Source organism: Cervus canadensis, chromosome 10 (assembly GCF_019320065.1).
Source record: "Cervus canadensis isolate Bull #8, Minnesota chromosome 10, ASM1932006v1, whole genome shotgun sequence".
Lineage (NCBI taxonomy): Eukaryota > Metazoa > Chordata > Mammalia > Artiodactyla > Cervidae > Cervus > Cervus canadensis.
Window position 1 is genome coordinate 64155922 of NC_057395.1, and position 13654 is coordinate 64169575.

At 52.2% G+C, this 13654-nt stretch overlaps 1 protein-coding gene across 16 annotated transcripts in view; it reads left to right on the plus strand.

The window, feature by feature from the left end:
• Window positions 1-13654, plus strand: part of EPB41L1 (erythrocyte membrane protein band 4.1 like 1) — a 135410-nt gene that overhangs the window by 112943 nt on the left and 8813 nt on the right. For 13 of the 16 annotated variants that reach the window (XM_043478650.1, XM_043478652.1, XM_043478654.1 and 10 more), the window contains 7 exons: window positions 865-1275; window positions 3077-3181; window positions 5323-5403; window positions 10042-10128; window positions 10948-11031; window positions 13047-13127; window positions 13433-13549. In XM_043478650.1, the coding sequence (XP_043334585.1) occupies window positions 865-1275; window positions 3077-3181; window positions 5323-5403; window positions 10042-10128; window positions 10948-11031; window positions 13047-13127; window positions 13433-13549 (966 nt within the window). The remainder of the gene's footprint in view (window positions 1-864; window positions 1276-3076; window positions 3182-5322; window positions 5404-10041; window positions 10129-10947; window positions 11032-13046; window positions 13128-13432; window positions 13550-13654) is intronic. The other 3 variants (XM_043478660.1, XM_043478661.1, XM_043478648.1) reach the window with 2 other exon arrangements.

Sequence of the window (13654 nt, forward strand, 5' to 3'; positions counted from 1 at the left end):
CTTAAAAAAAAAAAAAAAAATATTTGGTGGATGTTAGATTGATCTTTAAAAAAAGAATGTTGTAAAACAGCCAAAAATGTGTGTGTGGTGTTTAATCCCTGACAGGCCAAGTTGAGAGGTATGTATGTCAGACAAGAGTGGCTGGTCCCCCTCCAGCATTTCCTTGGCCTGCTGTTGTCAATTGCACTGATTTGACCAGAACCTCCACTCATGGAGCTCAGGGTGAAGGGCTGTAGCACCCAGCTCCCAGGAATTACCCCGTGTGGCTCCTCCCTCTAGACGATGCTGACTCCGCCCACCGAGACTCAGTGGAATTGACAAAACTGTGCTGGCTTCCTCTTTGTTCCTCAAAGCTCTGGCCCCAGCCTCTCTGCCTCCCAATCCTGGGTGTCCCCGAGTCCCTGGGCCTCCCTCCTTGGTTTCTCTCTCCTCAATGTCCGCCTGCAAGGATGGGCCTGGGGTCCAGGCTCCCATCCCTGCCGCGTGCGCAGTGCCGCTTCTGATAAACTCCCAGATCCAAACCTTGGATGGAGCCTCCTGTCCAGGCCCAGCTGGCAGGATGTCTGCTTTGTACTTGCTTTTGCCATCAGCGAGAGACCCTCAGAAAGGAGCGTCCTCACTCTTGAGAAATTTTCTTTGTGTGTGTGTGTGTGTGTTTTCTTTTCTTTTTTTTTTTTTTTTTAGCTTATTATGGTGTCAAAGACCCTTTCTGGGGGTGTTTTTCTTTTCCTGACCTGCTCTTCCATTTGGGGGCATCAACTGGCCCCAAGATTTCTTCTGTCATTCACCATCTTGATTTCTCTCTTTCTCTCTCTCTCCCCCTATCCCACACCCCGCCACTCCTCTGATTTTATCTGGCCATAGAGAGCAGGGCTGAGGGAGGGCTCCGAGGAGAAGGTCAAACCGCCACGGCCCAGGGCCCCAGAGAGTGACACGGGAGATGAGGACCAAGACCAGGAGAGGGACGCCGTGTTCCTGAAGGACAACCACCTGGCCATTGAGCGGAAGTGCTCCAGCATCACCGTCAGCTCCACGTCCAGCCTGGAGGCCGAGGTCGACTTCACGGTCATTGGCGACTACCACGGCAGCGCCTTCGAAGACTTCTCCCGCAGCCTGCCCGAGCTTGACCGAGACAAGAGCGACTCCGACACCGAGGGCCTGGTGTTCTCGCGGGATCTCAACAAACGAGGCCCCAGCCAGGATGACGAGTCCGGGGGCCTGGAGGACAGCCCGGACCATGGGGCCTGCTCCACCCCGGATATGGCCCAGTTCGAGGTACAGTGGAGCGTCACCGGGACCCAGGCCCTCCGGGCACTGCATGTTCAGAGGGCCCTGGGCCACGCGTGAGAAGACTGAGCCGCCAGCCGGAAGCTCTGATCTGTGTTGCATGACCGCCCCTCCGCAGAGCAGCATGGTTCTGTGCTCGCATGTTCGGCAGCTCGGTTTACCCCTAACGTGCACTCCGGGGCGCTTTAACCCTGTGACCCCATCTTTTGCCTGAGGTCAAGTGATGACAGGCAGTCCGGTCCGACTCGACTCCTCCCCCTGCCTGCGTTGCATGGCACCTGCAGAGACCGTGTGCTTGTGGACTCATGGGGGCGCCTGTGGCCTGCTCTGAAAACCAGATGTTTGTTTCTGATCCCTGCGCTGGCTCCTCTCCCTGGGGCCTGGGGTCTTGGGGGAACAGTGGAAACTCCTAGAGAAAAGGAAACGTCATTGCAGAAGGGGACATGGGGACAGACTGGGTCTGGGCCTCTCTGCTCTCAGTGCTTCTTTCTGGGGACCTTTGGTCCTGATTCCTTTGCTTTTCCGTCTCTTCCAGCCGGAGCCACCTCCCACCATACTCTCCCTTCCCCCACATTCCAGGCATTGAAATAGGAGCTCATCCACTCTGGGTTTTCACTCCGTGCTGTACCCTCTGGAGAAGGTTTTTGCTCCCTTTCTCTGCCTTGCAAACTTGTCATGTTCCAGGACCGAGTTCACGTATCGCTTAACGAGTGAATGCTTTCCTGACCACCCAGGGCAGAAGCATTGCTCCCTGCTCTGCCCCCTTGCTCTCCCTGCTTCCGCTCCCATCATAACTACAAGTTGTCAGGTTCGTGGCTGACAGGTCTGCGTTCCTACCAGGTGGCAACTCCACTAAGCTTGCACATACCAAGCACTAATAATGATTAATTGAATGAATAGCTGGATCTCTAAGTTATAACCATCTATTAATAGAAAAGTCCCCTCTTACCATCCTCCCAACCTGATGAAAACTGGCATTCATTCATTCATTTATTCATTCATTCTTTCACTCACATATGTTAGCACCTGCTGTGTGTATAACTATGAACTAGGTTCAATGGCGGACTCAGAAGAAACTAATCATTTAACATAAGACTTCTAGAGTAGACGCTGTAATCTGTTTTACCATAGGCCAGATCTGCCTAGCCCATGTGTTTTCTTTGACCATGGTTTAAAAATCAGGATGATGAAAATAAGGTCCAAGGATTTTTTTAAAGTATCATTTAAAAAATCAGATAATCCAGTCACTCAGGCCAAACCTGAGTGGACTCCACGTGCTCTCCAGTTCATCCCCGTCCTCAACAAGCCCTCTTCACTCGTTTACATCTGCTGCCTGCCCCTTCCCCCCACCCCCAGGCCTCCAGGTGTGTGACTCTTGCTCTAAAGAACAGACAAAACAACTGGGAGGTGGTGGCATCACCCCTGAAGTCATTCAGGATGGTGTATATCAGGAAGATGCTGGATGTGAGACCCAGCAAGGAGCATGTTTACTGAGTAGTAAATGTTCTCTTAATGGTAGCCTGAAAACCAGCACGTACCACCATGAGGTTGTATTGTCACAGGGTCACAGGCAGCCTGTCTGGGTGCTGCTGATGGGTCTGGCTCCCTTCCCGGGCTGTTTGTCTGTGACATCACACCAGGCCTCTTTTGCCCTGGCCTGCATCACCCTCTGGAAAGTCAGCCAGCAGCAGGGGTTGGAATTCACCTGCTGACCCTATGTCGCAGTTGCCTGTGAGCAGGAATCATGCTGGGGTTTGAGACACAGTGTTCCTCCCGCATCTCCCTACAGCCCGTGAAAACAGAAACCATGACTGTCAGCAGCCTGGCCATCAGGAAGAAGATCGAGCCGGAGGCTGTACTGCAGACCAGGGTTGCCACTGTGGACACCACCCAGGTAACCTGTGCCTTCCTATGTGTCTGAGCATAGAAACTGGCATTGGAGTGTGGCGTCCCCACCGTGGCAAACTCCCTTGGCCATCCCTTGCCACCTTGGCTTCCCCCAGCACCACAATTTTAACCCCGACGCTCTTCTGAGCTTCATTATCTTCCTTGAGCCCTAGGGGTGGGTGATGGGACAGGCAGACTATTCCTCTTAAAGCCTCAATTTTCCCATCTGTAAAATGGGGATGATCATATGGCCTTTATTCTCCTGGGAGTGTTACATGGATAAGAAAATGGGTCTTATCAAGTGATGATGGGAGTTGGAGAGGTTTCTTGAGCTATCCCAGGGTCTGCTTTGGGAAAAGAGAGATCCCAATTCAGTTTTAATCAGAGCTGCTCACACGGGATCATTTTTTTTTTCTTTTTTATGCACAGGGGTTCCACATCAGACTGATAGAATGAACAAACTGAAAAAAAAAAAAAAAGATAAGCTATTTGTCTCAGCAAGATGAAACATACCTAGTACCCTGGAGAAAGTGTTAAGTCATTCAGTCATGTCCTGCTCTTTGTGACCCCATGGACTGTAGCCCACCAGGCTCTTCTGTCCATGGGATTCTCCAGGCAAGAATACTGGAGTGGGTTGCCATTCCTTTCTCCATGTGATGTTCCCGATCCAGAGATTGAACCCCGGGTCTCATGCATTGTAGGTAGATTCTCTACCATTTGAGCCACCAGGGAAGTCCAACCTGGAGAGGCTGTTGTAAACAAACACAGATCCATTACTTACAGTGCATTTCCTCAGCTCCTTTCGTTTTTAAGCTCTGAAAAGGAAGGCTGAGGGTCTGATAGATGTCCTCTAGGTTCTTGCTGGCCAGAGGAATTGCAGTGCTGGGGGCTCTTTTGCCCTGGAGATCAATCTTTGTCTCAAGAACTTAAAGTAAGATGTAAATCTACATGACGTGGGCAACTCTGTCTTTTCCAGAACTTTTTCTCCATCTTTGATAACATGCATAGAGGTTTCTGAGGTGGCTAGTGCAGCTGTAAAAACCTTCGAGTTCTGACACGGTGTGACCTGTGTGGGAAACTGTGTGACCCTGGGCAAGCTCCTCCACTGGTCTGTTTGGTTTTAGTAATGTGTGCTGGCTTTGTTTTTATACAGAGAAGTAGAAAACTAAAATTGGCCCCACAGCTCCTATAACAAAATAACAACAAAATAGTCACAGTTATGAAATTCAAACAGAACAAAACGAAGTTTTTCTTGTGATTCTTCCCAGAAAAAAAAAATTATGCATATACCAACATATGTGCTTACATCTCTAGATATTTAAATCTTTTCACAAAAGAGATTGTTCTCTTTTACATTTTACCTTTTTTCTTAATGTTTTCCCTGGCAATCCCTCCATGTTGGCCCATGTGGACCCACCTCATTCTCCTTATTCCCACTCAGGAGTGGGTCCTGATTTAGCATGTATTTCTCTCCCATCAGTGGGCCTGTGATTGTTTTTGTCTTTCGCAGTTAGCACTGAATGCTTCAGTGAGCTTTTCTGTACAGACTCCCTGGTAAAACTTTCAGTTTGCATCCGAAGGGTGAATCCCTAGCAATGGGCTCCTCAGTCAAAGAACACAGGCTCTGAAATTTGGATAGAATGTTTCAGATTATCTGGGATTGTTTTCCCTTTGTGAAATAAAAGGATTGGAATGAGCTGGAGGACCTGGGACCTGGAATGACCTGAGGCCCGTGTGTAGTTTGGTCTGTGTGTGGATAGGGCTTCCCAGGTGGTGCTAGTGGTAAAGAACCCGCCTGTCAGTGCAGGAGACAGAAGAGGCGCGGCTTCGATCCCTGGGTTGGAAAGATCCCCCAGAGGAGGAAATGACAACCCACTCCAGTATTCTTGCCTGGAGAACCCCATGGACAGAGGAGCCTGGCGGGCTATAGTCTATGGGGTCGCAAAGAGTCAGACACGACTGAATGCATGCACACATATACATATGGTGTGTGCACATCCCGCTCCCCAAGTGCACGCACGTTCGCTCACACTGCCTGCCACTTGGTACCTGGGGATGCCTCCTGCCCAGGTGGCAGATGCTACAGTCGTTTTCGGTACTCTTTCTCTCTCCCCCCACCCCTCTGACAACTCCTCCTGTGGCCCCCAGGTTGATGGGACTGCCCTAGGAGGGAAGGAGTTCCTCACAACTACTCCCTCCATCACCACAGAGACCATATCAACCACCATGGTAAGTAGGACCTGAGACTTGCCTCTCTGACCAGCCCCCTTGCCCCTAAAACAGCCAGATAACAAGCTGACCTCGCCAGGTGTGGCAGGAAGCCCTCATCCACCTCACTGCATCAGGCATGGGACACAGAGTCGAAGTTTGATAGTCTGGCCCATAGCTGCCACAGGACAGCCTGTCAGATCTCAGTTTCACAAAGTGAATAATGTGGAAGGTGGCATCCCTGAGTTTCAGTCATCTGGACCATCTGAGCTATGGCAGGGACAAAGAGAGGATGGTACTGTCTGATTAACTGATTATAGCAACATGGAAGGATTGTGCCTATAAAATCCTTCCTGGATGAATCCTTCCTGGCACCTGCGGGTGGCCCAGGCCACTTCCTCGCGTTGGTCAGTAGATGGCGTGTGGTGACTTTAAGCTGGAAGCTCAAGTCCTGAAGGACCCTGTGGTTCTGCTCTTAAGAGAACTGTCACAACAGAGTCTTCAAATGATGACACAGCGCGGCTAGCGTTCAGCCGCAGCTTGTGGCGCCATGCAGCACGCTCGGGGGCAGAAAAAGAGCTGTGAGGTGGATGCTCTTTTTCCTCCACCCTTTACAGAGGAGGAAAATGAAGTTCAGAGAGGTAGAGTGACTTACCCAAGGGCACACCACCAAACACATGCTAGAGCCAGGTCAAAGCCAGGCGTTCTGGGTCTGGAAGCCCCACCATCCACCTCAACCGCTCTGCTCTGCTCCCCCATCCTGACCGTTGTGAACAGTGGCTGCATGGGGCTGGGGCTGGGGCTGAGCGGGTGTCAGTGCCTGGGCTGGATCTGTCTTGAGCCAGGGGAGGTTTTTTCAAATGCTTTCTCTTGCCAAACTCCTGATACACACATGGGAAGAAAATTACATTAATGTAGGCTACTCCGCAGGAAGGTTTTGAGTAAACAAAGACTTTAAAGATACATAAAAAGTGGCCAGCTTGCACACTTTCCCCAGGTCACTCCATTCCTCCTCTCCCCTCAACCCTTTGCCATGTGGCATCAGGACGCTTCTCGGGCTAAATGTAAATCTGTACCATGGTGAGCAGGCAGTTACATCATTCATTTACTCATCCATCCATCCATCCATTCATTTGTTCTAAAAAACATGTATTAGTCTCTACTCTGCCTGGAATGGGGATAGAGAGTTGAAGAAAAGACACTGCCTGTTAGAACTCATTTGTCCAAGTGATAATCACGGGCACATCTAATGTTTAGGTCCTGGCACACAGTGGTGAACAAGGCCCAGCTCTCCCACTTTCCTGGCTGGGTGACCTTGGACAAGTTACCCGAAACCTTTTCAGACCTGTTTCCACTTGGAAAATGGGGTGGTGGGGTGAACAATAGCATATCCCCCCAAGTGTTGAGGTGAGGCTAAACTAAGGTATCTATGCACACTGTAAGTGGTCTATAATGAGAGTGGCCATTATTTTTTTCCTGCCTTCAGGGAACAGTGTAATAATGCTTTCTTAGGGAGCCCAGGGCATGGGTTGAGACCACAGGAGCTGGGGAAGGCTTTCCCTAGGCAGTGACATCTGAGCTACCCTGGAGGATACATTAGGGGGCAGTCATGGGAGGAGGTCTCCTAGGTCATGGTAACAACAGGTGTAAAGGCAAAGATGTGAAGAAGTGGAGCATTTAGGGAAAGGAAGTGGTCAGGGAAGTGAGATGTCAAGTGTGTGGATGGGGATCAGGGGGAGAAAGGGCTGGAAAGGAAGGCTGGGCTGGAAGGGCCTCAAATATCATGTATGAAGTTCAGACTTCATCCTGGAGACCATGGAGATTCACTTCCATTTTTAAAATATTTATTTATTTATTTGACTGTGCCGGGTCTTAGTTGCAGCATGTGGGATCCAGTTCCCTGACTGGGGATCGAACCCAGGCTCCCTGCATTGGGAGTGCAGTTTCCCAGCCACTGGGACCACCAGGGAAGCCCCTCAGTTTTTTAAGTAGGGGCATGATGTCATCAAATATGTGTTTCTGTGTTTTAGAAAGATTACTCTAGCAACCTATGTGGAACATGATTGAAACAAATTTCCTTCCCTTGGGAGCTCACATCCCTTTTTCCCCCTCCTTCCCTCTAATCCTCTCTCCCTCCTCCCTTCCCTCCCTCCTTCCTTCCTGCAGCAAATATTTATTGAACACCCACAGTGTGTGAAGTAGTATGAAGCCAGGCACTGCGAATCCAGTGAGGAGGGAGACAGACAGGAGCGCTGAGCCCACATTCCGCTGGGAGAGATGGAAAGAGCAGGCAGGGAACTAGTTTAGGGGCTAGGGCAGGGCCAGAGTGAGAGGTGGTGGAGGCTGACCGGGGGGTGGGGTTAACACTGTCTGGAGGCAGGAATGAAAAGTTCAGGATTTCGTCACTGATTGGATTCAGGTGATGGGAGGAAAGATGGACCAGTGAGGCTGCTCAGTAGCGCCGTTGTTCTCCTAGAAAGGAAATTCTCAGGCCACACCCCAGACAACTGGAAAACTACAGGTTGGGGCCCGGGGTGGAGGTTGTCTATGTTTTCACAAGTCTTTCAGGTGACACCCCTCAAGTCTGAGAGGCATTTATACCAACCAGGAGCACAGCAGAGGGTGCTCCTTAGTGGAAGGTATGTGTTGGGGGTGAGGGAGGCAGTGAATTCCATTTGGGGTCTGATTGAGCCTGTGGTGCCTGTGGGACATTTCCAGGGGCAAATGTCATGGAGATGGTTGGTTTTAAAGGTCTCAGGTTCAAGAAGGATCTGAGCTGCAGATAAAGGGAGAGGGGACTGTGGCTTTGACGAGGCCGTAGAAGGCTTGAGTGGCCGAGGGGTCTCAGAGAGAGGGTAGTGGGTGGGGGGAGGTGGAGAGGAGGCCCGAGTCTGGGGAGGAAGCACCTGGGGCAGAAATGGAGGTTTAGCCCCAGCCAGGGAGAAGGGGTGCTCCTCCTTGAGGCAGGAGAGGTGACTGGTGAGCGGGAGATCTGGGAAAGGAAGGTGAAGTAGCTGGCACCTTGCTTGGAATGACCTATGTGCCCAGCAGTGTGAAGGTGGAGGTGAGGCTTGGCTAGGAAACAGGGATCCATGGAGGAAGAAGAAGTTTGAAGGCCTGGAGGGATGGGAGTGTTCAGAGGGGCTAGTGGCTGTCTCCTCATCTGGGAGAAAGGAAGCCTGAAGCCCAGAAGGCTGCCCTTTTCAGGCCTGCTGCTGAACCACATTCTGGGACTCCCTCTGAGAAAGAGGCTTGTGGATAGAATGCCAGGTAACCAGGTCACCCACAGCCACAGCTAGATCAGGAGAGGGTGGGGCAAAGGCAGAGGGCTTCTGTCCTCACCTGTCCCCTGGCAGACAGAGGTCCAGATCTAGAATCAATCATACACCGCCCAGACCTGAGGCTCAGCCCACTGGGGAGCTGCAGAGTGGATACAGCTCTGGGCCCCTGGATGGACAAGGCTGAACCCCGAAGTGGTGCAGGAAGTGGGAGATGGAGGCTCCCACCAGTAATTGTTGTTTGGTCATTAAGTTGTGTCTGACTGCTCTGTGACCCCATGGACTGTAGCCCACCAGGCTCCTCTGTCCATGGCATTTCCCAGGCAAGAATACTGGAGTAAGTGTGGGTCAGTAAGCCTGGGTCCAATTCCAGGAATATCTAGGAGTTAGACCCCACCCCAAGGCAGGACCAGGAGAGCTGGTTCAAGGGCACAGGGGCATGGCAGAAGGAGTATGTTGAATCTGGAGTCTGACCAACTTGGATCTAAATCCAGGATCTGTCACTCACTTGCACGGAGGCTTGAACAAGTCACTTAACAGTCCCTGACCTTCCAGTTTCTCACCTGTAAAACATTTAAATATTTAAACAATTTCCTAGGTGGTTCAGAGGCTTAAATGAGACCATGCATCCTTAGCACAATACCTAGCACCTCGCGAGTACTCAGAAAGCAATAATCATCATGTTGTTAGTACCAGCCTGTACTCCTGTATTTACCTGACAGATTGCTGTTTGCAAAGCCCTTTCATCCTCTGTCAGTTTCATAATGTCTCTGTGTGAGTGGGACAGGGGTCTCCCTTTAAAAAAATTTTTTTAAGACTTTATTCTTTTAGAGCAATTTTAAGTTCACAGCAAACTTGAGAGGAAGGTCCAGAGATTTCTTCTAGACCCCTTGCCCCCCAGCACATACACAACCCCCCACTTGCACCTCATTATCAACATCTCCCACTGGAATGGGACGTTTGTTGCCACTGGTGAACCTGTATACTGCAGGGTCCTTTTATGTAGGTGAATCGAGGAGGCTTGGAGAGTGGAAGTGGGTCTGCCCCAGGTCACAGGGCCTGGATGTCTTGACTCCTTTGTTAGTACTTCCAGGGAGAACATTGAGTCTTGAGTCTTGTTCACCACAGTGTCCCTAACGCCAGGCATTCAGTAAATATTTGTTAAATGAGTGGGTGTGTGAGTAAGTGTGTAAGCGTGTGTGTTGAGTGAGCGAGCAAGGGATGAACAGGAGCAGACTGAACTGAATGATGCCTTCAGCTCTCTGCCTCTAACGTCACTATTCAACCTTGTGGCCGGGAGAGCTCTGTGGTCACGTGCTCCGGCCATCCTGAGGGCCTGCCCACCTGAGACCTGGCCATCTGAGCACTATTGTTTCCCCAGGAGAACAGTCTCAAGTCCGGGAAGGGGGCAGCTGCCATGATCCCAGGCCCACAGACGGTGGCCACGGAAATCCGTTCTCTTTCTCCGGTAAGTGGGCAGGGCCAGCTCAGGCTAGGGGACTCCACGAAGAGCATGTGGACACGGGTCCACAGGTGGCCCAAGGCAAGTGTGGCATGGAGCCTGGGAGGCCGCCCCTTTAAGGACAGCAGTAGGAAACTGTATCATTTGGATGCCCACAGGGCTCCCTGGTCAGGGTCTCGTCCGTTGCCCTCCCCACCACCCTCCACGTACACGTAGGGCAGTGGCAGAGTGGGATGAACTGGTCCCTCCCCTTGGTGATGCCTGTAATGTCACAGCTCTTTGGCATCTGCTCTCCTTACTGACCAGGAGGAGTAATGGACTAGGAGTCCAGAAGCTTGGACTCTGGACCTGCTCCATCCTCAGCAGCCTGAGTCTGTCACCAAGAGGTCTCTGACAGTGCCTCCATTCTCCAGATCTGTCGTCTTCATCATCTAGTCCCAGAGAGAACGTCTTCCCCACCCTGACAGGATGGGGGATCAGGAGGGCTCTGTTTCTGCCCTTGGACCCCTCTGTTCATCCTTCTCAAAGGCCAGGATTCTTAAATTCTAGGGTCTTGTTAGGATTTGAGACCTTAGGAATCTCAGGTTCTAGGAATCTTAAGATTCCAGGGTTTGAGAATTTCATGGGTCTAGCATTCTGAAGACTCCAGTATTCCTGAGTTCTTAGACTCTGTGACTCAAAGCATCTTGGCTTCCAGACTTCACCTTCATGGAACCACCCCCTTCCCCACTTCTCCCTTGGTTGGCCCCGCCCCCACCCCATCCTGCAGATCCCAGCTTCCTCACCTGACCCCTGGGGTGGGGTGGTGGTGGTTATATTCTGCAGATCATCGGGAAAGATGTCCTCACCAGCACCTACGGCGCCACCGCGGAAACCCTCTCCACCTCCACCACCACCCATGTTACCAAAGTGAGTAGCAGCAGCAGGACCCCATGTGCCCCCAGCCTGGCCGTGGGGCTCGGGAAGGTCATGGCCACGGCTCTGCCTTGTGACGTGGATAGAGAAGACCTGCGGTGTTCCCAGTTTCTGGAGTGCTGTGCACTTTGTTCTGTGCTAAGCATCATAGGCACCGACCTGCCCTTCATTGTTGACGGCCAGGCTGGGGGGATGGGACCGTCTCCTTGGAAGACATTGTGAACCGTAGTGTTTGTGCCTTATAGAGCTTAAGTGCTGGAGGGATTTAGCGGGGAGCAATTTAAGGAAGGCTCCAAGAATGAGGAAGGGGCTTCTGGAAAAGGCGGGGTTTGCCTAGGGTCTTGGAAAGCCAGGGAGTACTCTTGAGGGAAGAGGCAGACATTCTAAGCCACGTGGAAGATGGGAGCAGAAACCGTGTGTTCGCTTATTCATTCTCTGAGCAAATGTTAGTGTCACCCTGACGCTTTTGTGCTAGGGACTGCTGGAGGGGCTGCAACCAGTGCACACGGAGAAACAAGATAAGCCGTCTCTGCCAGGAAGAAGCAGCATGTAGGGGCAGAACTGTGAGAAATTAGGTTGAACTGAGGAAGGGGGAAGCAGAACAGAGATAAGAAAGAGACATCCTGGGACAAGGGTGACAACAGAGGGTCTGAGTCTGAGAGCCATGGAGAGACATCAAGGTTTTTAAAGTGGGAAGGAACCCAGTGAAAGGGGGTTTAAGGAGAGGAGATGAGGTCCACCAGGATGTGCAGGTAGATGGGAGAAAGAAGAGAGTTGTGTAAGAGACTAGGAGTGGAGGGGGCGGAGCAGGGCTCCAGGAGGAAGGGGCGAGGCCAGAGGCTGAGAAAGGGGCGGGGCCGGAGGATGGAGAATTCCCCGTGGGTCAGCCGTGACTTCGTGGATGGGTCCCGCGGGCTGAGGACAGGCTGGCCACTGTGTCCATGCCTGAGTGGCAGGAGGAAGAACAGGAGGGAGCCCAGGGCAGAGATGTAGTCCTGGAGGAGAGAGGCCAGGGAGCCAGGCTGAGTGGGAGGTTCCGTTCAAACATCGAAGGAGGAATCTGGTAGACAGCCTTAGCCCTTAATGAGCAAGACCGTCCCAGCCCTGCCCCCTCCCACACAGCATGGTCCCCAGAAAGCACCCATTCCTACCAAAAGCATCAGTGAGCAAGGATGACTTGACTGAAAGCTTTATGGGAAGAGGTTCCATCACACAGCCGGCAGCATACAGCTCAAATGTTTCTCCTGGCCCTGTCACCTGGGAGCCGTCTCTTCTCTCTGTTCACTCTTGACTCCAGCTTGGCCTTCCCTCTGCCACCACCTGCCTTTAATATACCAAGCAATTAGGTCCTGTCCCATCTTCTAGGCTTGCCCCCAGACCCCACCCCTTCAGAAAACAGTGGCAGCTATAAGCTTATGTATAAGCATCATCCATGCAATTTTCTCTTCTAGTGTCGTTGGAAGTCATTTAAAGTAGAACCTTGTCACCATTCACATTTCATTCATGTGTTTCATTCAACAAATCCGCATTTTAGCACCTATCCTGGCCAGGTGGGGCAGGGAAGTGGAGGAGGAGGGGATGCAGAGGTGAACAAAAATAACAGCCCCTGCCCTCAAGAGCCCCAGCCTAGTGAGTAAGGCCAGGTCACACACACACAAGGTCCACAGAAGATGGAGAGGCCCAGAACCATGAGAGATACGAACTTGCCGCTCAGGAAGTATCGAGGCAGGAAGGTGGAAGGACCACTCACCAGGGTGAGGGCCACAGCATTCGAGCCCGGCTTGGAAGAGCTAGAGAGGGCAGCTTGGTAGCTGGGGGAAATGTGGCAGCCAGGCAGGGTGTTCAGCCTGAAGTCCCAAAACTAGTAAAGGGAAAAACCGAGGGAGCCAGGAGAGAAGGCGACTGCTGATTCCAGCCTTGCCCTTGAGGGGTGCTTTGGCTCTGTCCCCTGTCGAGGCTGCTGCCCCAGCCGGACCCAAGGCTAAATCCGCCTCCCTCTCCCCCTGCAGACTGTGAAAGGAGGGTTTTCTGAGACAAGGATCGAGAAGCGGATCATCATCACCGGGGACGAGGATGTCGATCAAGACCAGGTATGCGGATGGGAGCGAGGGTCCCAGTGGCACTGCCCAGGCCACCGGCCCTCCCGCGTTGGGTTACCCGTGGACGGCTATGTGTGTGAGCAGAGAAGGTGTCCACTTCCTGCTGACCCTGTCCAGAGGAGAAGTCCCCAAGGAAGGGGCACTGGATGGGAGGCAGAAGGAGCCAGAAGACCTGAGCTCCAGCCTGTCCCTTGACCTTGCGGGGGCCTCGCTGTGCCCTGGGGGGGCTTGCTGGTCTCTGCGGCCTTACCCGTATTCAGTCTGCTGGCTCCTTACCAGGCTCTTCTTTCCTCCAGGCCCTGGCTTTGGCCATCAAGGAGGCCAAACTGCAGCATCCCGACATGCTGGTAACCAAAGCCGTCGTCTACAGAGAAACAGACCCATCCCCGGAGGAGAGGGACAAGAAGCCACAGGTGAGGCTTGTGGGTCTCAGTAGCTGTGAGACAGAGGCTGGGTCCCCAGCACAGCTTCGATCACCACCCCCTCCAGACTTCCTGATTTGGGGTTCAAAGGGGAGA